General features: G+C 42.6%; 1 protein-coding gene across 1 annotated transcript in view; it reads right to left on the bottom strand.

Annotated features, from left to right (window-relative positions):
* LOC124556447 (ATP-binding cassette sub-family G member 8) overlaps positions 1-26,343 on the bottom strand; it is a 327,261-nt gene that overhangs the window by 128,514 nt on the left and 172,404 nt on the right. Inside the window, exons 3-4 of the mRNA XM_047130396.1 lie at positions 12,096-12,229; positions 846-977 (exon numbers count right to left, since the gene is read on the bottom strand). Coding sequence (XP_046986352.1) covers positions 846-977; positions 12,096-12,226 — 263 coding nt within the window. The 5' untranslated portion in view covers positions 12,227-12,229. The remainder of the gene's footprint in view (positions 1-845; positions 978-12,095; positions 12,230-26,343) is intronic.

Genomic DNA, 26,343 nt, shown 5'->3' with positions numbered 1-26,343 from the left:
CTTTTGATGACTATCACAAATGTATGCATTGTTTCTGTAACACTAAATAAATTAAGCTATCATTTCTTGGTTCAGTTTAAAATCCTAAATTGCTTGAACTTAAAAAATATTGTCTGAATCATACACAATGCAAACTGGGAAGATGTGAACAACATAATGGTGGATATATGAAAATAGGTCCTGGGTGGAGTGCAATGTGAGCACCTTGCTCCCTCTATCTCTCTCTGTCCAATGATGTTCTTTCACAGACTGGACTGAAACCAATTGAGGGCCAGATTTGGCCTGTAGGCTGTCTGTTGCCCACCCATGCTCCATACAGTCACAATTTGGTCCCATCCAATTTTCAGCTGCTTCCAAAACATAAAAAACACCTTCAAGACACTCACATTGATAGTGAGGAAGTGGTGCAAGCAGAGGTGGGGTTGTAGCTCAGTCACCAAAGTCAAACATTCTACAGGGATGGTATTAACATCCTTGTTTCTCAGTGGGAGAGATGTGTTAGTTGCCAGGGTGGCTATATTGAGAAACAAACATGTACACATGAAGAATAAAGTTGCAGAATGTTAGTAAAGTTTATTTTATTTAAAAAGCTTTAAGAGATTTCATATAAAATATTCAGAAGCCTTAATTTTCAGCACGCAAACTGAGTATCTCAGTAACATTCTTCTAATATAGAAAGGATATGAATCTCTTAATTCATATAAATGTATAACTGAACCAGTAATTATTTTGTGCTAAGATATTCAGATGCATTACAAGAAACTATATTTTTAAGGCAGTGGTTTAACAAGTGGCTTTATAATTTATTGAACAGTTACAAAATTATGTGCTTATTATAATCTTACTTAGGTCCATATCTTGGGTGATTCAGAATTGACTGCACTGTTGATTCTCTCAGCTGGAAGTTCCCATATGGAAGTGGAGATTTCTCACTGGATCCCAGAGCTGAATCCGTGAAATCTGAATTTAGGTTTTGTCTGAAATAAGTTACAGATTAACTTCAGACAGAGTCTCCATAATACAACTTATGATTTTGTCATGAGAAGTACGCAGGTTGCACAAAGCTTCACCAATTAATAACAAATCACCATATCCACAAACATTTATCTTACAGACAATGCAATTTCGGGCATTAAATTGCTTGACACACAAAGATACAAATCAGTTCATAGAGAAAGACAATAGTTAATTTAATACAAATAGTTAATTTAATAGTTAATTTAATTTAATTTAATAACAAATTAACAAGACAAAATCCAATTATGTATTTACTAAAGTAAAAAACCTATTCCCTCATCTACCAAACCTATCTTAAAATACATGGTCCAGTCACATTAATGTAACCACATGTGTGTCAACATGCAATAATCACTCATGGATGACAGGCAGCAGCACTAGCAAAGGAGGGCATATGAAGCATGTCAGGGGACATGGAAAACAGTGCAGTTGTTGTTGCAATGTGGAAATGATGTGATTTATCTGACATCCAAAAGGGCATGACCACTGGCTTGCAGCCAAGTGTGGGAACATTTATGTAATGGCTAAGTTTGTAAATGTTTGCATGCTGCTGTGGTTAAAGTGTACTGCACCTGGAAAACGGGCACTATTCAAAACCAAAGGCAACTGTGGTACACTACAGACCATCGATAACAGGGGTACACAGCAGCTGTGGAGATTTTTACGGGCAAAAAGACATGCATGGCCATCCAGATGAACCAAAGAGCTATCAACAATGTCTCCTCAATGACTATTCAGTTCAAGTTGCTGTGTGTGGGACTCCACAGCAGGCACCTGGTTCTTGCACCCACACTGACTGCTGTTCATCAGTGATGAAGGTTGGAATTTGCACACCAGTACCACAACTGGATTCCACTGAGTGGTGACAGGTGACCTTGCCTCTTCAAATGAATCACATTTTATGCTCCATCTGATAGATGGCCACTGTCATGTATACCACGAAACATCAGTAAGCGAACAATCTGCGACAATCGTCAGGAGGGTTGAGGTTGGAGGGTATTCCCTAGGTGATCTCATCATTCTGGGATGCACATGCACCAACACAAGTATGCATCTATCCTTTGGGACCATTTCCACCCCTAAAAGCAGTTTGTTTTTCCTTGACAAGATGGCATTTACCATTAGCACAATGAAACATGCCACGCAGCTCACAGTGTACATGTGTGGTTTGAGGAGCACCAGGATGAGTTTACCATACTCTCCAGGTCATCAAAATCCCAGGATTTAAACCCAATTGAGAATCTGTGGGACCACCTCGATCAGGCTGTTCACACCACGCATCCTCAACTGATAAATCTAATGCAGCTGGCCACAGCACTGGGGTTGGCATGGCTCCAAATCCCTGTTAATACCTTCTAGAACCTCACTGATACTCTCCCCGTGCTCCCAAAGGTGTTTATTCATTGACAGGTGGTCACATTAGTTTGATTAGACAGTGTAGAACTTCATTGGGAATGAACTTACACAACCTGAAAAAGAAATAAATATGCTGGTCATAAATTTTTACATTTTGCTTATAAAGATCTTCCTGCAGGAACATATAAAAATTAGTTTTAATCCCATGATATTTTTCAGGCATTACAGGGAAGTCATACACTGTCTATTGATTCATTGTAAGCAATACACATGTACCTTACCTTGGAGTGATCACATTTTTAATCATAAAGCTAAATGGTTTTTATGCAGTTAACTATATGACTATGTCTCTTTTTCCCATAAGTGAACGCTCACACATCACATATACTTCAACACGTGACATCAGTACTGGAAAACTTCACACCAAAGGAAGAACAACAGGAGTCATTTTCCAATAAGGCAGAGCCCCACTGCATTAGCATACTAACAATAAGGAGTAATGAAACTGAAATTTATGACATCAGCAATGATTCAGCTTCAGATGACACCTTTTGCATATGCTCTCCTCACTTCTAGGATCTTTCATTACTCAGTTTTCCCCTTCTTGGTGTCGTTTGAGTACACACATTAAATCCCTTCACTTTCAGATATACACTAGAATTGAGAATGGAAATGTGTCTCAGATGTCTGTCATACTAGACATGGGGTTCATTGCTGTAAGTACAACTTTTGTGCGTGCACTGCTTCATAGTTCACATGTGAAGTTTAAGCTTGATTCAGCTACTAGAGACCATCTGGCCTGCTAATACAAATGCAGCTGTGTGTGCAGTCTGCCAGATGTGCCCTCTGTTGGGAATAATGACTATATAGGCCGGAGCGCAAGGCTCTGCCAGCCACTTGTGTATTGCTAATAGTAGTGTATCTTGCATTCCATGTGTGTGTACTGTTAGATCAATAAATTACAGTGTTCTTTGGTTAGAACACTTTTTGGCAATGAGTACATAATTCAACTCCATGTGTTTCACTTCAGTCACTGGTCCTTTGGGTTTGCTTTCCATGGAGGCAGTGCTAAAAAACCATTTTCCGAGCAACAGCAGGCACTGACAGTTGCTATTTCTAGTTTAACGACTACACTGGTAGACACTGCAGGCCCACCAACAACATATCTGCCATCATTGCCTGCATATATGATGCACCAGAAGACTGGGATGCTTATGAAAAATGCTGTGGCAACATTTCCAGACATTTGGGCTAATAGACGAAAACTTGCACAAGGGCCTTTTTTTGCTGTGGATTTCACCTTATGTGTATCTGTTGCTGTGTCAGATCACCCCCTTACAAGAACCTTCAAGTCTTTTCATAAGGTGTGTGTGTTTTTTTCTGCTTATCACCATACACGTACTCACATTATTGCTGCTCATGGGGAGTTTTACTACTGCCAAAAGCGGCCCAGACAGTCATGCAGGGCATGGGCAGCAGAAGTACATAGACTTAGCCATTGTTGTAATTTTGTGACCAATGGCCAAAAGGAATCCTATGCAGACCAAAGGGTTTGTGATGCAATCATACACTTTGCTCCTGACAGGGAAGTTCAAGAGCGAGCTCTACAGTGTGAAAATCCTATGCTTACAGAAGTATTGAACATAGCTCATTCATATGAAATTTTATGGGCTACAGGTAGTCAACAGAAGTCTGGTGCAAAGTTTTAGAAATCAGCTCATCTTACCCCTCACATCTTTCAGTCAGTTAGCAAGGGAAAGTAGGTGGCACTATTGTAGCAGTCCAGAAGACATCTCAGCATCATATAGGCAATCGTCGTTCACAACAACAGTCCACATAACAACAGTGACAGCTTCATGTTTCGCTGCCTTCATGCCCATGCTGCTTTATTCAACACAAATGGACTGTGTGCGCCAAGCACTGGGTAATGTGTAATAGATGCCGTAAGAAAGGACACATTGCTTCTGTATGTAAACTCCTTTCCAAACCTGAGCAAGGATGAAATGAACATGGATGTGAACAGTGCATCACTAGTGACGGTGTCTCAAAGCAAGTTACATACTGAAGTTTGTGTGTTTAACAAAATATTGGTGAATTCTCAGACTTATGTGGATTTGGGTTCTCCTCCTCTGACTCCAGTGTCATGGAGGCTCATGAGTTACAACAAACAACAGATTCCCATTCTTGGACATTTTTCTGCACTTGTGACTAACAAGGGTGTGGTTTCTTCATTAACATTCCTCATTGTGGACAATGCTAACACTGAAAATCTGTTTGTTTAGGACACTTTAAAAGTGTATGGATTGTCCATCGATGATGAAGTGTATGTGATTTCTGATCAAGCTTCATATCAATAGTCAGATGCTCTCTGTGCCAAATTTTCCTCTCTATTTTCTCCAGGCCTGGGTTGCGCAACAGAATTTCAAGCTCATATTACGATGAAACAGTCTGCCAGCTCCTGTTTTTTCTGGGCCCACCCACTACTGATAACTTTATGGGATCAAGTAAAAGCAGAATTAGTTTGTCTTTAATCCCTTGATGTTATTCGACTATTTCTTCCAGTGAATGATCAGCTCCATTGGTGATAGTCAAATTACTTACTGGTAAATTATACCTCTGCAGTGATTTTTTAAAATCTATTAATGTACGGTCAATAATTGATGGCTATCCTTTGCCACATCCTGACGAGCTGTTAGCAAAACGATTGGGGGACCATTATTTTTGAAATATTGACTTGGCAGAGGTATATTTACAGCTGCTGCTCGACAAGGAATGCAAATACCTTCTAGTTACCAATACCCCACTTGGACTTTATAAACACCAGTGTTTGCCTTTTTGTGTGGTAGGCACACCAGCTATTTTACAGTGCTTTTTAGAGCAACTTATTGCATCAGTTCCAGAGGGCATCAACTATTTAGGTGACACAGTAGTGCCTGGTGCCTCTGCAAAAGAACATTTGCAGAACCTTCATACTCTATTTTCTGCTTCACAGTCTGATAAAAGTGAAATTTGGACAAGACACAGTTTTTTCAACACTATATTATTTATTTGAGTTTTGAAGTGCCACGTGATGGCATTAAACCTTCAGCCCAGCATATGGATACTATTGCTGTCAAGGACTCTCAAGAATTATTAGCCAAAACTGCATATGACCACAAATTATTCCTGGATGCTGCTACTGTGGCACAGCCACTCCCTACATTATTACGTAAAGATGTTCCTTTTCACTGGTCCCTAGTTTGTGACTGGGCATTCAAGTTGTTGAAATCTAAGCTGCAGTCAGCCTCTTGTTTGGTCACTTTTCAGCCAGGCTAGCATCTTGTGTTGGCCACGGATGTGTTCCAGTTTGGAATTGGTGCCATTCTTGCTCATAAGTATGCAGACAGATCACAACACTCCGCTGCATATGCTTCCAGATCCTCAAATTCAGCACAATAACGTTATTCTCAGATAGAGGAAGAGGCTTTGATGATCCTGTATGCTCTAAAAAAATTCATGTTTTTCTATACAGGTCTAAGTTTCACCTGGTCACAGACCACAGACCAGTGGTGTCTCTTTTTAATGCTTCCACATCCTTGCCAGACAAAGCTGCACATTGCTTACAGCAGGGGTTCTTTACCTGTCATGATACAGTTGTAAGATACATTACATCCCTACAGCGCAACATGCAAATGCTGACACATTATCACATTTGCAATTGGTCCAGATCCAGAGTTTGATCAAATGGAATTAATTTGTTTTCATTTAGTTGTGGAACCTCAAAATGTTGTTGATTGTTTTCCTGTTACTAGCACTAAAACTGCAGCCACAGTAGTCATGGATCCTGTTTTAAGTAAAGTTGTTTCTTTTGTGGAACACAGCTGGATGGATTAACATACAGGTCACGTTTCTGATCCTTTGAGAAATTATTTTGCACTTCAAAAGTTTCTTTCTGTTTGGGACAGTGCTGCTGTTGGCTACAGAGGACACCACTCTCTTGGTTGAAGTCCCATCTGCCCTTCAGCATGAGGTTATGCGTTTATTACAGGTGGACCACTGAGATGTGTCACGTACAAAAGCATTAACATGCAGACATGATGGGGAAACAGTGCGAGTTGCTGCAGCCTCCCCACAATGTGCCACCCATCAGGCAGCTCCCATGCACCACGTTACCGTGACCAGATTAATAGCAGCCTTGGGAATGGATCCATGTAGATTTTGTGGACCTTTTTTGAATTTCTACTGGTTTGTTGTAATTGATGCTTATTCTGAGTTTCTGTATGTGGTGCATTGTCTGCCTATTTCTGCAGGGCAGCAATTTCAGCTCTGTCCAAATTTTTGCAACGGGAGGTCTTCTGTATACATTACTTACAGACAACAGCCCCCAGTTCATATCTCAGGAATTTTAACATTTTTGTACACAATAATGTTTGCCATGTCACGTTTTCTCTGTTCCACCCTCAATTGAACAGGGAAGCAGAACTACCAAAAACATTTAAGACTCAGATGAAAAAATACGTTTGGGATGTGTCACCGGAAGTAGCTTTTGATCAGTTCTTCAGTTCTTACAAGTTCACACCCATTGGTGATAAAGAATCTGGCAGAGTTGTTGCACGGTTGTCAGCCCTGGACTCTGCTGCAGCTTCTTCAGCCGACACCAGGCCATCTGCTGGCCATGGCACTGGCACCGCAATGCTTCCAGCCTGGCACAACTTTTTGGGCTCTCTGGTTTGGCCACTGGACAAAATGGGTGCCGAACACCTGTGATTACTGTGGTGTCACCGCCAGACACCACGCTTGCTAGGTGGTAGCTTAAATCGGCCGCGGTCCATTTAGTACATGTCGGACCCGCGTGTCGCCACTGTGTGATCGCAGACCGAGCGCCACCACAAGGCAGGTCTCAAGTTACGGAATAGCACTCACCCCAGTTGTACGACGACTTTGCTAGCGACTACACTGACGAAGCCTTTCTCTCATTTGCCGAGAGACAGTTAGAATAGCCTTCAGCTAAGTCCATGGCTATGACCTAGCAAGGCGCTATTAGCCTTACATAGCAAGTGATAGTTTGATAGTTATCGTATGAAATGTCTCATCCGGAATGCTGTATTCACAACAAGGATAAATAAAAGTTAAGTATTCGAGGAGCTGCATACTTTTCTTATTAGCATTCAATACTTATCCTGTTCCAGAATTCACGCCAGTCTGCGTTAGATAGCTTCCTTTTCGGCCTCCTCTATCTACAAGGTGTTGGCACATTTACCAACACATCAATTACTGTCTCTGCGTTGTTTGCATGGGTGAGGGGAGAGTGTCATGACACGTCAACCAGCTACCAACTTGTTTTGGCAGCTGCGCACCAGGTGCACCTCCACCGCCTTTGCATCCTCCACCTTCCTGGTTGTCTCCTACATTGCATCTGGTGCCCTTAGCTTCTCCATTGGCACTGCAGATGTTTTCACAATTGTCTCCTCTACTGTGGGTGCCCCCTTCAGCTGTCCATCTTAGCCGGTGGCGCCTGTTCTGCCACAACCTCCTTTCCTAGGCTTAGACTCAGGTGTGGTAATGGAAGCTGCACCAGCGACCAGCGTTGCCTACCACGTGGCCTCACATGAGGGGGGGGGGGGCTGTACTGTTTGCGCTCGAGCCAGTTTTGACCCTATGCACTGGTTACAGCACGTTGGATGATTTAACAATGTATGTCAACCACAGAAGAAATAGGTGTGAGCACAGTGCTCACTTCTTTGCAAAGTAATTGCTGTAACTACCAATTTTGTGTGGGCGCCACTTCATAGTTCACGCATGAAGTTTGTGCTTCAATCAGCGACTACAGGCCACCTGACCTGCTAATACAACAACAGTTCGACAACAGCAGTTGTGTGTGCAGCCTGCCAGCTGCACTCCCTGTTTGAACTAATGACTATATAACCTGGAGCCTAAGAGTCCACTGGCCATTTGTGTATTGCTAATTGTGTTACACCTTGCCTTCCATATGTGTGTACTATTTGAGCAGTAAATTACAGTGTTCTTGGGTCAGAACATTCACACAGCACATTTCAGTTCACTGTAAAATTTCAAAGCCATTTTATTAAAATGATGATAAGATTATGTATTTATGTCCAATACAATAACATACAATTGTAAAATCATCCAACAATTTACAACCACTCTGTAATGTAATGCAATAATTAATTGCTTAAAAGAAGTTTTGACCTACCGTCTTGACTTGCATAGTTTGTGTTTTTGAAATCGAGACCTTCTTCTCAATATTCAACAATCACACAAAATTGTTGCGTGTAACCACCTGTGCAGAGCAAGTAGAAGTAAACCTGTATACTCAGTGCAGTTCAGTAGTGTACACAGTGTATCCAGTCATGAATGGGATGATGTGGCTTCTGTACACTGTTCAGTCTGTCATTTCAAGCTTATAATGTGACACATTGTTGCTTAAGGGCAAGACGGGTTTTCAGCATGGGAAGCTGCCAGTCAAATGTGTTTACCACAAAGATGTCATTCATACATTCAGCCACTTTCATGAGACAAAGAACACTGAAGATCTGTCTCACAGTGGTTGCCCACAGTAAACACAAAATGATAACAACCACCTACATATTTTGGCTGGTAGGTACACGAGGAGACTGGAACAAATCTTCATACTGCCTGTTTGGAAGCAATTGGGAGGAAAATGTCAACTAATTTGAGTAATATACAACAATCTCCACAAAATCAATTTTGTCTCTAGGTGTCCATTAAAAAACGATAGTACAAATTACCCAGTACCACAGTGTGTGGAGAAGAGAGGATGTGCAAGCCTGGAATCCATGGAATTGGACCCAGATGGGTGGCATCAGGTTCTCTCGACTGAATGGTGCACAGTTCTTGTGACACCGGACAAATATTCAAATATTGTAGAAGAATGTAGACGTGGCCAAGTAGTGACACACATCTCGGGAATGAAGCCTGACAGGTTCTGCAAGGATGAGAGCCTGTCGTCTATTGCAGCAGTATTACGTGTGTATGTCAGATGTTTTTCGCTACTATCAAGGGGAAGGTACTGGAACAGGATCCTCCAGCCCACTCTCCAGTAAAACTTTGGCAAAGGATTAGTCTTTTGAGGCACAGCACTCACCTCAGGAACATCCTTTATCTGGAAAGCAGGAATCAAATGAATGCGCCCACAGTATCTGCCGACCTGAACCCGATCGGACGTGCTCGGAGCTAGTCACAGCTCACAGTGCATCACCACAAGAACAGTCCTCGCACACACCGGACGACTCCAGTAGGTCTACCATTGAAGAGCGGGTAGGGCGTGGCAGTGACTCAATTGAACTGTGATGGCCCGCCGAGTGGGATCCGAGGGCATTGCAGTGGAGGACAGAGTGTCACAGTATTGTACATTACCCTGCACGATATTTTGATATGGCAGTAGTGGAAAGAGGTGGACTTTCAAACAGACTGCCTTTGCTTTGGTTAGAGTATTGTATTTATTTCACAGCAAAGTTACGTTTACACTTAGATAAATCTGATTCTTTCATTCCTCGCAGCAACTGAAATGGAGGAAACACGAGTTACCTACGAACACAGATCTGTGGAGAGGGGGAGGACACAAGTGTCGTAAACCCTTAAAAACACTTTGTGTACCAGTATGTAAAACTACAAACACTTATATTAAATTTCCACACTGCTTTCGAGGAATAAATTAATATATGAGCTAAGAGTCTCGAAGGCGAGGAATCTAGAAAATTACAAACTAGTTTTTAGTATCTTGTTCCCGTGGACATACTTGCGTCCTGACAGCCTACAGAGAACATTTCGGCCAGAGGAAGGCTCACCGTACCTTCAGTCGACAATAAACTCGACACAGTTTCAGAGTCCACAGGTATGACGGGTAAATACACCAAGTTGAGTGAACCGAGACTGAAAGGGATAGGACACCCGGCCCATTAGAGAACAAAATTACAGAACGACCGATTTCCGGAATGTTTGCGGAAATGAAAGAAAGAAAGAACATTCCCTCATTTCCACGTTCGCTCGCACAATTGCATTCTGCAGACCTGCATTTGTAATTGTGATACCAAGTGAAATACTGACAGTGACAAATGCAAACTTTGATTTTACATTGCGTTTAAAATTAGACGTCAAAATTGTGACAGTTTGCCGCTATCTCCTGAAATTTTTGAACGAATGCCCTTCAAATGCTCAAGGTCACCGGAATGGAATTTCTCGAAAGTTACGCTAAACTGATGTAAACAAATTATTGTTACATTAAAATACACTACTGGCCATTAAAACTGCTACACCAAGAAGAAATGCAGGTGATAAATGGGTGTTCATTGGACAAATATATGATACTAGAAATTACATGCGATTACATTTTCACGCAATTTGGGTGCATAGATCCTGAGAAATCAGTTACCAGAACAGCAACCTCTGACCGTAATAACGGCCTTGATACGCCTGGGCATTGAGTCAAACAGAGCTTGGATGGCGTGTACAGGTAGAGTTGCCCACGCAGCTTCAACACGAAACCACAGTTCATCAACAGTAGTGACTGGCGGATTGTGACGAGCCAGCTGCTCGGCCGCCATTGATCAGACGTTTTCAGTTGGTGAGAGACCTGGAGAATGTGCTGGCCAGGGCAGCAGTCAAACATTTTCTGTATCCAGAAAGGCCCGTACAGGACCTGCAACATGCGGTCGTGCATTATCCTGCTGAAATGTAGGGTTTCGCAGGGATCGAATGAAGGGTAGAGCCACGGCTCGTAACACATCTGAAATGTAACTTCCAGTGTTCAAAGTGCCGTCAATGCGAACGAGAGGTGACCGAGACGCAAACCAATGGCACCCCATACCATCACACCGGGTGATACGCCAGTATGGCGATGACGAATACACGCTTCTGATGTGCGTTCACCGCGATGTCGCCAAACACGGATGCGACCATCATGATGCTGTAAACAGAAGCTGAATTCATCCGAAAAAATGACGTTTTGCCATTCGTGCACCCAGGTTCGTCGTTGAGTACACCATCGCAGGCGCTCCTGTCTGTGATGCAGCGTCAAGGGTAACCGCAGCCATGGTCTCCGAGCTGATAGTCCGTGCTGCTGCAAACGTCGTCGAACTGTTCGTGCTGATGGTTGTCGTCTTGCAAACGTCCCCATCTGTTGACTCAGGGATCGAGACGTGGCTGCACGATCCGTTACAGCCATGCCTGTCATCTCGACTGCTAGTGATACGAGGCCGTTGGGATCCAGGACGGCGTTCCGTATTACCCTCCTGAACTCACCGATTCCATATTCTGCTAACAGTCATTGGATCTCGACCAACGCGAGCAGCAATGTCGCGATACGATAAACCGCAATCGCGATAGGCTCCAATTCGACCTTTATCAAAGTCGGAAACGTGATGGTACGCATTTCTTCTCCTTACACGAGGCATCACAACAACGTTTCACCAGGCAACGCCGCTCAACTGCTGTTTGTGTATGCGAAATCGGTTGGAAACTTTCCTTATGTCTGCACTTTGTAGGTTTCGCCACCGGCGCCAACCTTGTGTGAATGCTCTGAAGAGCTAATCATTTGCACATCACAGCATCTTCTTCCTGTCGGTTAAATTTCGCGTCTGTAGCACATCATCTTCGTGGTGTAGCAATTTTAATGGCCAGTAGTGTAACTGATCATCCGTTACATGTTAAAAGCACTGGTGGCGAGAAACTTGTGTGAGGGGAGACTGGATGAGTGCACTCGCCTGTAGATGGACCAGGCGTGCAGGTCCTCCGAGGCGGAAGGCGCGAGCGTGGCGGCGGGCCGCAGCGCCGCCTCGTCGACCGCGCCGCTGCTGGGCCCCGCCGCTGGCGGCACCGAGTACCGCCGCTCCATACTCTGCAACACACACAAGTTCACGGCGCTAGCTGAATCGTCCAACTTTTATTATCAACTAGAAAAAAATTAACTTACGTAATTACGAAGGACATTTCTTAGATTAGATTAACACTAGTTCGATGGATCATGACTATGATATTTCGTAATGATGTGGAACGAGTCAAATTTTCCAATACATGACACAATTAAGTTAATTTAACAACATAATTAAGTTAATATAACAACTTTTTAATTTTTTTAAAATTTTTTTATAATTTTTTGTTTGTTTGTTTTTTTCTTTTTTTCTTAATTTATATCTAAAAATTCCTCTATGGAGTAGAAGGAGTTGTCATTCAGAAATTCTTTTAATTTTTTTCTTAAATACTTGTTGGTTATCTGTCAGACTTTTGATACTATTTGGTAAGTGACCAAAGACTTCAGTGGCAGTATAATTCACCCCTTTCTATGCCAAAGTTAGATTTAATCTTGAATAGTGAAGATCATCCTTTCTCCTAGTACGAGGTGCGGCTAGAAAAAAACCGGACTGGTGCTGGAAAAAACATTTATTTACAATTATTTACAATTTCATGTTATCTCCTTCAATGTACTCTCCTCCTTGGTCTCTACACCGCTCCATACGAATTTTCCACTGTTCATAGCAATGCTGCAGATCATTTTCGGTAAGTCCATACATTACTTGCGTCGCTTTTTCTTTTACTGCTTCAACAGTCTCAAATCTAGTTCCTTTCAAAGCTGACTTGACTTTAGGGAAAAGAAAAAAGTCACAGGGGGCCAAATCAGGTGAGTAGGGTGGATGATCTAAGATGGGAATGTTGTGTTTTGCCAAAAACGTCTTCACTGACAACGCACTGTGAGCTGGGGCATTGTCTTGGTGAAGGATCCATGACTTTTTCTCCACAAATCGTTCCGTTTTCTCCGTACTCGCTCACGTAGGGTAGCCAGGACGCTAATGTAGTAATGCTGATTCACTGTTTGTCCCTCTGGTACCCAATCAATGTGCACAATCCCTTTGATGTCAAAAAAAAAAAAAAAAACAATCATCATTGCCTTGAATTTCGATTTTGACATTCGTGCTTTTTTTTGTCATGGAGAACCAGGAGTTTTCCAATGCATCGATTGGCGTTTAGTTTCGGGATCGTAAGTAAAAAACCACGATTCATCGCAAGTAATAACATTTTGTAAGAAGGTGGGATCACTTTCAATGTTTTCCAGGATGTCAGAACAAATCATTCTTCGGCGTTCCTTCTGTTCAATTGTGAGACACTTTGGAACCATTTTTGAACACACTTTGTTCGTGTTGAAACTTTCATGAAGAATCTGCCTAACACTTTCCTTGTCAACTCCTGTTAACTCAGACACTGCTCTGATTGTTAAACGGCGATCTTGTCGAACAAGTTTACCGATTTCTTCAATGTTTGCATCAGTTTTTGCTGACAATGGTCTGCCAGTGCGAGTGTCATCACTGGTGTCTTCGCGGCCATCTTTAAATCGTTTAAACCACTCAAACACTTGTGTTCGCGATAAACAATCATCGCCGTACACTTGTTGTACCATTACAAACGTTTCACTTGCAGATTTTCCTAGTTTGAAACAAAATTTGATGTTAACACGCTGTCCTTTCTGTACACTCAACATTTTCCGACGCACAGACAAAACGTCAACTACTTAAAACAGACGCCACGGGCAGACTGAGTGCAGGAAGCAGATGAAACTCGAGCAGTAGGCGGAGCGAGAGTCACGTGACAGGCCACGCGACTTTCAGCCTTATTGCATTCGTTTTACTGTTTCACCAGTACTAGTCCGGTTTTTTTCTAGCCACACCTCGTATTGTAGTTATGCACACTGCTATTACCTTTGAATTGGGTTTGGTTGTTAATAACAAATTTCATAGGAGAGTATATATACTGAAAAGCTACGGTGAATATCCTCAGATCCTTAAATAAAAGTCTGCAGGATGATCTTGGATGGACTCCACCTATTATTCTGATTACACGCTTTTGTGCAATAAATACTTTATTCCTCAGTGAAAAATTACCCCAAAATATGATGCCATATGCAAGCAGTGAGTGAAAATAGGCGTAGTAAGCTAATTTACTAAGATGTTTATCACCAAAATTTGCAATGACCCTTATTGCATAAGTAGCTGAACTCAAACGTTTCAGCAGATCATCAATGTGTTTCTTCCAATTTAATCTCTCATCAATGGACGCAACTAAAAATTTTGAATATTCTACCTTAGCTATATGCTTCTGATTAAGGTCTATATTTATTAATGGCGTCATACCATTTACTGTACGGAACTGTATGTACTGTGTCTTATCAAAATTCAGTGAGAGTCCGTTTACAAGGAACCACTTAGTAATTTTCTGAAAGGCATTATTGACAATTTCATCAGTTAATTCTTGTTTGTCAGGTGTGATTACTATACTTGTATCATCAGCAAAGAGAATTAACTTTGCCTCTTCATGAATATAGAATGGCAAGTCATTAATATATATTAAGAACAACAAAGGACCCAAGACCGACCCTTGTGGAACCCCATTCTTGATAGTTCTCCAGTTTGAGGAATGTGCTGATCTTTGCATAGTATGAGAACTGCATAGGTCGTGTGGACCGTTTGATGAACCGGCCGCTGTGGCCGAGCGGTTCTAGGCGCAGCCACGCGGCTGCTACGGTCGCAGGTTCGAATCCTGCCTTGGGCATGGATGTGTGTGATGTCCTTAGGTTAGTTAGGTTTAAGTAGTTCTAAGTCTAGGAGACTGATGACCTCAGATGTTAAGTCCCGTAGTGCTTAGAGCCATTTGAAACATTTTTGAACCGTTTGATGAAGCAACAACGTGGTTGGGAGCTTGAGGAAGAAGCATATGTTTTTGTTGTTTTCGCTGTGTACTCTAATATAAAACTGGCGAGCGGTAGAAACGGGCGCTGCAGGGGTACCGGGTACTGTGGCTGTTGAAAACCACCAGAGGTCGTACATGTTGTGGATTGGCAAGACAGCCAACCTACTATGAGAGGAAGCCGAAAGGCACGCGTTTTAGCTCACGCAGGCTGGCGTGAGGTCTGGAAGAGGTCAAGGAAATGAGACTAACAAAAAACGTACGTAGCTGCTGGAATACTTAACTTTAATCCATAATTGGTGAATATCGCTCTTGACAGTACATGTTTTACAGCATCAATAGTAACTGGTAATGGCGCCTTGCTAGGTCGTAGCAAATGACGTAGCTGAAGGCTATGCTAACTATCGTCTCGGCAAATGAGAGCGTATTTTGTCAGTGAACCATCGCTAGCAAAGTAGGCTGTACAACTGGGGCGAGTGCTAGGAAGTCTCTCTAGACCTGCCGTGTGGCGGCGCTCGGTCTGCAATCACTGATAGTGGCGACACGCGGGTCCGACGTATACTAACGGACCGCGGCCGATTTAAAGGCTACCACCTAGCCAGTGTGGTGTCTGGCGGTGACACCACAGTACATCAACAGAAATCACGCAACACTGCATTCCTCGATGTCCCTACAGCAGGAAACATTATATCTGTCTGTAGTTACTTAGCAATCTGCGAAATGTTAGCCGTGAGTCAATAATAACCTGTTCGCCTGTTTTTGGCAGCACTGTACCAACTCAGCCCAAGTATAAGCTTCAGTCTGCAAACTACACTCTCTGTAACGACGTCGCTTAGTGAAATATGTAAATTTTGTCTAATTAGCATATTTTCTGTAATCTGCATTTGTGTATAGCAACAAGCGATCACAAGAGTGTAGAGCTGCAGTCTCTGAAAACCAAGTAAAAACATAACACAAAATTGACTTTGACTTTCCTGTACCATTGCCCAGCAGTAGAACATTCAAAGGTGCTCAAATTGGTGACTCTGAACACCGATACACTGGTGCACTCGTTGAATGAAATAATTATTTACTGCTTCCAGTGTTGCCTGCCGAAGAGAATTACAAGCAAGCACAGTACGTTCCTGCATGTCATGTCCTCTGGAGTTGTGGAGTTGTTGGAATATCGCGATAGACGAGGTCTTTAATGAAAAAAAAATCAAATGGCTCTGAGCACTATGGGACTTAACTTCCGAGGTCATCAGTCCCCTTGGCTTAGAACTACTTAAACCTAACTAACCTAAGGACATCACACACATCCATGCCCGAGGCAGGATTCGAACCTTCGACCGTAGTGGTCGCGCGGTTCCAGACTGAAGCGCCTAGAACCGCTCGACCACACGCGGCAAAAACCCGACAGAAATCCACAGTGCGTTAAGTGAACTTTGTGGTGAGTTTACAGTGGAACTTTGTACAATTTCACACTGGATTATTTGTTTTCACGGGGGTCGTATAAGCGTAGACGATAATCCGAGACTCGGAAGGTCAAGAACATCAGCACCTGAACGAAGTGTGAAACTTGTGGCAGATGCTCTTGAAGAAGATCGCAGTGCGACTTCTGAGGAACTCTCTGAAGCCACAGGAATTCCCCCACATCAGTATCCCGCATTCTGACAAATGATTTGAAGAAGAGAAAAATCTCTGCGAGATGGGCCCCACCCCGTTTGCTGAAGAGAAGCAGAAACGCCTGGACATTGCAACCTTGCTCAAACAACGATTCGAGCGTGAAGGGCAAGGATTCTTGTGTCGAATTGTAGCTATTGGTGAAACGTGGATTAGAGACTTTGAACCGGAGTGAAAGCACAGTCCAATGAGTGGAGAGCTTCAAACTCTCCACGTCCAAAAAAATTTCGTCGCGCTCAATCAAAGCTCAAGTAAATGATGATTTTTTTTCTAATGATCACCAAGGAATCGCCATGACAGACCGAGTCCCATGTGGAACAAGTGTCACAGCTGAGTATTATCGTAACTTCATGCAAAACCCGCGCAGAAAAATGCACAAAACCCGACCTCAGTTGCTCGAGGCCATCCACGACAATGCTCGCCCGCATATCGGCAATGTTGTAGCCAAAAAACTGTGCGAATACGGATGGGAAATATTATCGCATCCTTCCTACGGGCCGGCCGGTGTGGCCGTGCGGTTCTAAGCGCATCAGTTTGGAACCGCGTGACCGCTACGGCGCAGGTTCGAATCCTGCCTCGGGCATGGATGTGTGTAATGTCCTTAGGTTAGTTACGTTTAAGTAGTTCTAAGTTCTAGGGGACTGATGACCTCAGAAGTTAAGTCCCATAGTGCTCAGAGCCATTTGAACCTTCCTACGGCCCAAATATGAGCCCACCAGACCGACTTGCTCCCGAAACTGAAAAAAAAAAACTTATGCGTGGACGTCGTTATCTTTGTCTTGAAGAGCTTTGTACCACCGTTACCCGAACCATTTGTCAGATGAACAGAAGAGGTGATCTTGATGAAATAATAGGCTTCCGAGACGATGGGTTCCGTCATAGAGAAGAAGGGGGACAATACTGAAGGACTAAACAGATACGGAAAAAATAAACGTGTAAGTAGAAAAAATTAGTGTGCATTATTTATGAAATTTCCTTCGTCAATTTTTGCTTGTTTGCACGTACATATCGGCCGTCTTGGTACGAATTGATATCGCCGCGTTGTCACACGAACCAAAACAAAATAGCAAAATGGCACAAACCCGGGAAAGCCCGATACGCTGACGGGGGATGGGCGGTGGGGGGGGGGGATGGTTGGTGGGGGGGGGGGATGGTTAGCGAGGGGGTGGGGGGGCAGAGGGGCACACCTCAAGCAATGTGGAGTACAGAGTTATTAATTAGTGCAAAATTCTCAGTTTTCTGTATCGCCAATAAAATTTAGTACTGGAGGCATGACGTGGGGATTTCCCGTAACTGATGGTTACAAAAATTATCATATATGGACGTCGCATGGGACGCTAAAATCTCATATGTAATATTTCTGCGTTAACTTATCTTATCTGTGTAACTCATTTGTCGAAAGTACATCACTGTTAGGCCTACACGTCACTGATCAGTATAAGCTGCTGAAGAACTAATTTTTATCGTAATTGCAGCACGGTAAATCACACTCTTTATTCATTACTAGACAATGCATTCCAGTTTGAATTTGCCTTATTTAAACTGTAGCCTAAATCAGTTGTAAAAGCTACGTATCAGGGGCAGTCAAAAGGTGCTGTCAAAAACGGGACAGACAGAAGATAATTAAGTAAAACTCTTTGTTATTTCAAAAGTAATTGCTATAACTTGATCCCAATGTGCAACAAGACGGCCAGTAGGCCTACCTTTATGGAAAGGCGCCGTATGGAACCACCATTGTACCCAGGAGTGCACCTCTTCGTCCAAACCAAATCGAGTCCACAAATCTTTTTCTTCAGGGCCCCAAAACTATGTAAATCGCGTGAAGAGAGACAGGGAACGTATGGAGGTTGTGTAAGGGCTTCCCATCAAAACTTCTGCAGTGTAATCGAAACGACCTCGACAACATGTGGGTGGGCAAGCCCACATGTTGCCAAGGATGTTTCGGGTACGCTGTAGAAGCCCTTATACATCATCCATACCGTCCTAATCTCTTCCCACGCGATTTACATATTTTTGGGGCCCTGAAGAAAGACATTAGCGGCCGTCGATTTTCTTCAGACAAAGAGGTGCACGCCTGGGTATAATCATGGTTCTGCAGAGCCTACAAACATTTTTTCACGGAAGTATTGAAAATCTTGTCCCACAGTGGGAGAAATACCTTAACAGTTATGGCGATTACTTTTGAAATAAATAGTAGTTTACTTACTTCTTTTCCATCTGTCTCGTTTTCATTTGATTGCCCCTTATACTGATGATAAGGAAATGCAGTATTTTGGGATAAACATTACTGGAGAATGAAATCAGAGAGAGAGAGAGAGAGAGAGAGAGAGAGAGAGAGATGAAAGTTGCTGATAAGAAAGTACAATATTTGACGTAAACATTAAGCATGGAAATGAGTAAGACATAAAAGCAATGAAATATGCTGATGAGGCTACAGAATTTGACAGAAACATTCTCTCTCTCTCTCTCTCTCTCTCTCTCTCTCTCTCTCTCTCTCTCTCTCTCTGTGTGTGTGTGTGTGTGTGTGTGTGTGTGTGTGTGGGCCGGCCGGTGTGGCCGTGCGGTTCTAGGCGCCTCAGTCTGGAACCGCGTGACCGCTACGGTCGCAGGTTCGAATCCTGCCTCGGGCATGGATGTGTGTGATGTCCTTAGGTTAGTTAGGTTTAATTAGTTCTAAGTTCTAGGCGACTGATGACCTCAGAAGTTAAGTCGCATAGTGCTCAGAGCCATTTGAACCATTTGTGTGTGTGTGTGTGTGTGTGTGTGTGTGTGTGTGTGTACACCCCACCACTGCATTTGACTTTTTAATTTTCTGCCAATTTTCAGATTTCTTAAAATTTTAAATTTCCCATCATCTTGATGATATCATCGAAAAGAGTCGTGGCCTGTGATGTCACAATGATGATGTCATACATAATGGGTATTGCTCATGATGACATCGAAAGGTCAACGACTTAGGTCACGTGACGTCACAGAAGTAAACGAAGTGCACCAGGCAGTGGGTGGCTATACAGCTGACCATCAGTATTCAAACCAGCTGCCTCTAAGTTGAGCACCACCACAAAGGCGTCGTTAAGCAACCTCAGCTAAGGAGGCAGGTGATTATTAGTAAAACAAATTGGCAACCGTTTTCAAACATGGCTTTAAGTCCACGACTGTAGCCAAAATAGCGACCTTACAGGCTCTCTTCGAAGAAAAACGGACTGCGGAGCTTGTGAAACCTCACCACACAGTCACATACACTGAGAGCAGTGGACGTTCCTGCACAACACTGCGGCGCAGGACACCATATCCGACAGTTCTGTGCATTCACGGCACCGGACTGTATAGAGGAAAACGTGCCTCGTCCGTCCAGAGAATATTCCCCGGCCACAAGTCATCCATTTTCATGTGTGCCAAAAAAGGAGGGTAATGTCACGGCGTTGTAGCCTATCTTGAGGCTTCATTTTGCGCGAATTCTGAATCTTGTGGGGCTACCAAAGTAAACTGCGCCGCAAAATCTTTGTTGGCTGACCAGGGGAGAGAAAGCTGTCGTGACACAGCTCGAGCACTGACTGCAGCATTTGAGGCATATGATGCAAGGTCGGCCATGGCTACAACTTCATCAACAACTGTCACGGGAATGGGCCGCCTCTCTCTCCCTGCTGCACCACACAATTCACTTCTTCAAATTTCTTGACCATATTATTTAGCCCATTTATTGACATAGGGCACCTTTGCAGCTGGTTGTCGGCGATATTGTCGCAATGCAGGGCTGCTATTACTGCCGTTCTGATAAAACAACTTTACTAGCTGTGCACTGTCTTTGTTCTCAATAGCCATTGCGTTTCGTACAGAAAAACTTCAACCATCTTAACCCTTTACACCAACAAAAGAAATCAACACATGTCACTAAGCGACAAACAGCATACTGACGACAAAACAGGAAACATTTCACATTCTGACCGCTTACAGCGCCATATTTTCACCTCGTGGCAGAAAGTGGAACTATTATTTTTCAGGATACTCCGCGAGCGACCAATTAATGAATATACCTTGTCAGTTTCATTACAACCACCCGTATTATTTATTTATTGAATAATTTCAAGATACATTAAGAACAAAATTAACTCTACATGGGTGTTCCTTTGTTACAAGAAATGGTTGCCTTAACTAAAGCCGATTAGCGCAGAGAGCTGGGATGTCTTAGTGAGTTTGGATATCTTGGTTGCCCAAACTTTGTAGTTGTATTCTCTCATAACAGAATTTTTCTGGGGCGTCTCAGGTGGGTGTGTGACTTATAATATAAACAAACTGTATTGGGATTGATCTTACAGTACTAGGAATAATAAACACTGATTCGTTGCTTTTGTTCACGTGGGCAGCAATTTGGTAGAGAGTTCTCAGCATTGCAATATACAAAGCCCAAGGCGGATGATTTCAGTAAGGTTTTACAAAAATCTCAGCCACATAACGTTGGTAGGATATTGTTTCTACGACGGAGATTAGCGCTAACTTTACAGGGATGTTTCTTAAAACTATGTTCTATCCAGCATGTGTTTGTTCTACATATCTGTTTCCCAAGAAGATGTTAAGCACTTCGCTTGTTTGTTATTACGATGGAAACCTGATCTCTCGGTTTTGGATGCAGTGAAGCAGAGTGCAGACTTCCCCTACTACTCTACTACGTTGATCTGGTCATCAGTTTTAACATCTTCTATGGCAACCCGTAACGTGGGAGACTCATTATAGCCCAGTCATGAACACATTTAAACTACCCTGTTTTTATGTTAGGAATATCGATCTAATTCGCAATACCCACCTAAGTTATGACTCTCGTCAGATACTCCTCTAAACTACAAGGTTTGTGCGTAAGTTCGTAGCGGTTTTGTTTTACGTGTTGGTACTCCACTTTCTATGGGTTTACTCGTCGATTGTCATTTTTTATTTATGGTTGCTGTTCGGGTTCACATATTGTCATTTTGTCATCTGGAGATGGTGAATGGAGCTGTGGACGCTAGAAAATGGGAGTGCCACGTGGAGAAATCGGAACATTCACGACATATTCTTCTGTTTGCATTTGTGCCGTATGTGGAGATAATGCCATTGGGCAGAGCACGGCAAGGAAATGATTTTCTCGTTTTTAAGGAGGATCGTTTTGTCATTCGTGACGCTCCACGTTCAGTGTGCCCAGTATTTTTAACCTAAGAGATAGAGAGAGGTGACATGTAGTAAGGACTACAGAATTTGACGTGTGAAATACAGATATATGTGTGTTTGGGAGACAGAGGGAGAGAGAAATGGTTGCTGGAGGTCTTGAGATCACAGTATTCGGGCTGTTAAATAGAGGGACACGTGTAAGTACATATATCATACATATCTTTGACCTTGGAGTCATTTTAATATTATTCCAGAGTTATGTATGTGGAGTAAATAATGCATAACATTACAATGCATGAGCAATATACAGAGATTACATGTTTGTACCGACTGCAGTATGTTGTTGCTCTTGTTGTGGTCATCGGCCCAGACACTGGTTTGAGGAAGCTCTCCATGCAACTCTATCCTGTGCAAACCTCTGCATCTCTGAATAACTACTGCAACCTACATCCTTCGGAATCTGCTTAGTGTATTCATCTCTTGGTCTCCCTTCACGATTTTTACCTTCCACGCTTCCCTCCAATACTAAATTGGCGATCCCTTGATGCCTCAAAACGTGTCTTATCAACCCATCCCTTCTTCTAGTCAAATTGTGCCACAAATTCCTGTTCTCCCCAATTCTGTTCAGTACCTCCTCATTAGTTACGCGATCTACCCATCTAATCTTCAACACTCTTCTGTAGCACCGCATTTCGAAAGCTTGTTTTCTTCTTGTCTAAACTATTTATCGTACGTGTTTCACTTCCATACATGGCTACACACCATAAAAATGCTTTCAGAAAAGACTTCCTGGCACTTAAATCTGTACTCTGCTAACAAATTTCTCTTCTTCAGAAACGCTTTTCTTCCCATTGTCAGTCTACATTTCATATCCTCTCTACTTCGACCATGGTCAGCTATTTTGCTCCCCAAATAGCAAACTCAAACCTCATCTACTACTTTAAGTGTCTCATTTCCTAATCTAATTCCCTCAGAATTCCCTGATTTAATTCGACTACATTCCATTATCCTCGTTATGCTTTTGTTGGTGTTCATCTTATAACCTGCTTTAAAGACACTGTCCATTCCGTTCAGCTGCTCTTCTAGGTCCTTTGCTGTCTCTGACAGAATTACAATGTTGTCGGCAAACCTCAAAGTTTTTACTTCTTCTCCATGGATTTTAAATTCTACTTCAAATTTTTCTTTTGTTTCCTTTACTGTTTGCTCAATATACGGATTGAATAACATCAGGTATAGTCTACAACCCTTTCTCACTCCCTTCTCAACCACTGCTTCCTTTCGTGCTCCTCAATTCTTATAACTGCCACTGGTTTCTGTACAAATTGTAAATAGCCTTTCGCTCCCTGTATTTGACCCCTGCCACCTTCAGAATTTGAAAGAGAGTATTGCAGCCAACATTGTCAAAAGCTTTTTCTACGTCTACAAATGCTAGAAACGTTTTTCTCCCTTAACCTATCTTCTACGATAAGTCGTAGGGTCAGTATTGCCTCGTGTATTACAAAATTTCTACGGAATCTAAACTGATCTTCCCCAAGTTTTTTCCATTCGATTGTAAAGGATTCGTGTTAGTATTTTGCAACCGTGACTTATTAAACTGATAGTTCGGTAATTTTCACACCCATCAGCACCTTCTTTCTTTGGGTTTGAAATTATGATATTCTTCATGAAGTCTGATGGTATTTCGCCCGTCTCGTACATCTTGCTCACCAAGGCTATTGGTAGTTCTAATGGAATTTTGCCTACTCCCGGAACCTTGTTTCGACTTAAGTCTTTCAGTGCTCTGTCATGTTCTTCACGCAGTACCATATCTCCCATTGCATCTTCATTTACGTCCTCTTCCATTTCCATAATATAGCCCTCAAGTATATCGCCCTTGTATAGACCCTCTATATACTCCTTCCACCTTTATCTGAGCTCTTGGTATTCATACAGGTGGTTCTCTTTTCTCCAAAAGTTCCTTTAATTTTCCTGCATGCATTATCTATCTTACCCCTAGTGATATATTCTTCTACATCATAAGCGAGTGACTGTGTGTGAGATCGCTCTCGAAGTTTTTATATATTTTTAGGTTTCAGATACATATTTTAACGGTTCTTGTGATAATATTTACTATATAAGTGACTTATTAGTGGTTTCTTCATTCACCTCTGCCTTTCTTGTGTTGTGACCTGATATTTGTGTTTCGTATCGAGCAACGTAACCTCTTACCTGTGTCTACATTCCGCGCTGACCAGTTGCAGCTGTAGCGGCGCATCGAAAGCTAAGTACTAATTAATTGTTTGTGTATAGTGGTTTATTTAGGAACTTTAGTAGTCTTCAACCGGAGTTTTTTGTGTTTTCTGGTGAAATAATTTCAGAAGAACCTTTTGGGAACTGTTTTCAGCTTCGTTACTGTGTCATTAGACGTTTGATTCTCTTTCTGTATTAGTCTTTTGTTATATTCACATTTGTTGTTTATTAATACTGTTAATAATAGTAGTTACTTCCCTTGTAGAGTAAATTTGTGATTATTGTAGTCAGGTTTTTAACATCTTATTGTAGTAGCGGAACATAGAAAAAGTAAAATTTTACCATGAGTGAGAAGTGTGGGCTTTGCCGTAGGTTCGTGAGTAGTGATTTGCGGTGTGAGACTTGTTCGAAGTATTTCCACTGGGGGGAATGCAGTGGGGAAGCCAGTGGGCATTCTGGTGAGATCCTCTCCTGGAACTGCAGGTTATGTAGCAAGAGTAAGTTGATAGAGGAGCAGGAGCGTAAGATCTGTGCCCTACAGGTGCAGTTGAAAAACGCACAGGAGGAGCTAGATAAGATGAGGAAGGAGAAGGGGGTTGGGGAATGGGAGCTGGCTGTTGGCAAGAGATCTGCTAGGAGAAGAAGATTTTCAGATAGTTTTACTATTGGTGTTTACAATAGATATGACCAACTGTCAGAGTCTAGTGGAGAGGAATCTAGTAGCTGTAGATGTAGGAAGTATGCAGCAGACCTCAGTAGTTACGGGGGCTAGAACAGTTGCAAAGTCGAAGAGGAAGAAGAAGGTTCTGCTGTTAGGTAGTTCTCATGGCAGAGGTGTAGGTCAGCAGTTGCAGGAAGTGCTGGGGAGTGAGTACCAGGTCACCAGCATTGTGAAGCCTTAATGCAGGATTGGCTCAGGTGACTGTTAACATAGGGGGGTTATGTAGGGATTTTACTAAAGAGGATCAGGTAGTGATTGTGGGTGGGGCTGGTAATAGTATTGATAGGGATGGGGAGTATGACATAGATGGTGACCTGGAAAAGATAGTCACTCAGACTGGCAACACGAATGTGTATTTCGTGGAACTGTTTCAGCGTCACGATCGGCCTCATCTTAATACAGCCGTCAGGCGTAATAACATGAGACTTGGGGGTGCGCTGATGACAGAAAGCATGGGTCACATTTCAGTGGTGTCGGTGGAGTCTATCAGCACGACGGGTTTCACTAGACATGGCCTGCACCTCAACAGGTATGGGAAGGGGAGGTTGGCAAAGCTTATAGGTGACAGCATAGGTGGGGTTGGTGGGATCACTCATGGGAAAATTCCTGCAGTAGTGGGTGTTAGAGCTGCACCTTTTTTAGATTGAAGTCAGCTGATAGGTATTCCTGCTTAAGGGAAGTCTCTCTAACAAAGGAACCACTTTTGACAAAGCTTAGGTATCCGAGTAATGAGGGAATTAGTATATTTCATCAACATATACAAGGTATTAGAGATAAAGTTAATGAACTGCTTATAGATGTTGACTCTGAAATTACTGGTATATCTGAACACTTCTTAAATAAGGAGATAATTCAGAGGCTTCCTTTAACAGGATACAGGTTGGCTGGCAGCTTTTCGAGGAGCTCTTTGCGGTGTGGGGGAGTAGCCATGTATGTGAAAAACGGCATCCCATTTGAGTCAATTGATGTTTCAAAGTACTGCACTGAAAAGGTGTTTGAATGTTGTGCAGGTGTGGTTAAATTTAATGGAGCTAAACTCCTTACTGTTGTTATTTATAGATCCCCAGACTCCGGTTTCACAACATTTTTGCTAAAGCTGGAGGAGGTTCTTGGTTCACTTTATAGGAAATACAAAAAGTTAGTTATACGTGGTGACTTGAATATTAATTGCATAAGTGTGCAAGGAAGAGGATGCTGGTAGACCTCCTTAATTCATATAATCTTATGCAAACCGTATTCTTTCCAACGAGAGTGCAAGGGAACAGTAGAATAACCATAGACAACATTTTTGTTCATTCCTCATTACTAGAAGGGCATTCTGTTAGCAAAAAGGTGAATGGCCTTTCAGATCATGATGCACAAATTTTAACTTTACAAGATTTTTGTGCTGCAACACGTGTTAAATATAGTCATCAGCTGTTTAGGAAAGCTGATCCAGTTGCTGTAGAGACCTTTGTAAACCTTATCAAGGAACAAGAGTGGCAAGATGTTTATAGCGCTGATACGGTAGACGATAAATATAATGC

This window comes from Schistocerca americana, chromosome X (assembly GCF_021461395.2).
Source record: "Schistocerca americana isolate TAMUIC-IGC-003095 chromosome X, iqSchAmer2.1, whole genome shotgun sequence".
Classification (NCBI taxonomy): Eukaryota; Metazoa; Arthropoda; class Insecta; order Orthoptera; family Acrididae; genus Schistocerca; species Schistocerca americana.
This window is presented reverse-complemented; position numbering and strand designations above follow the sequence as displayed.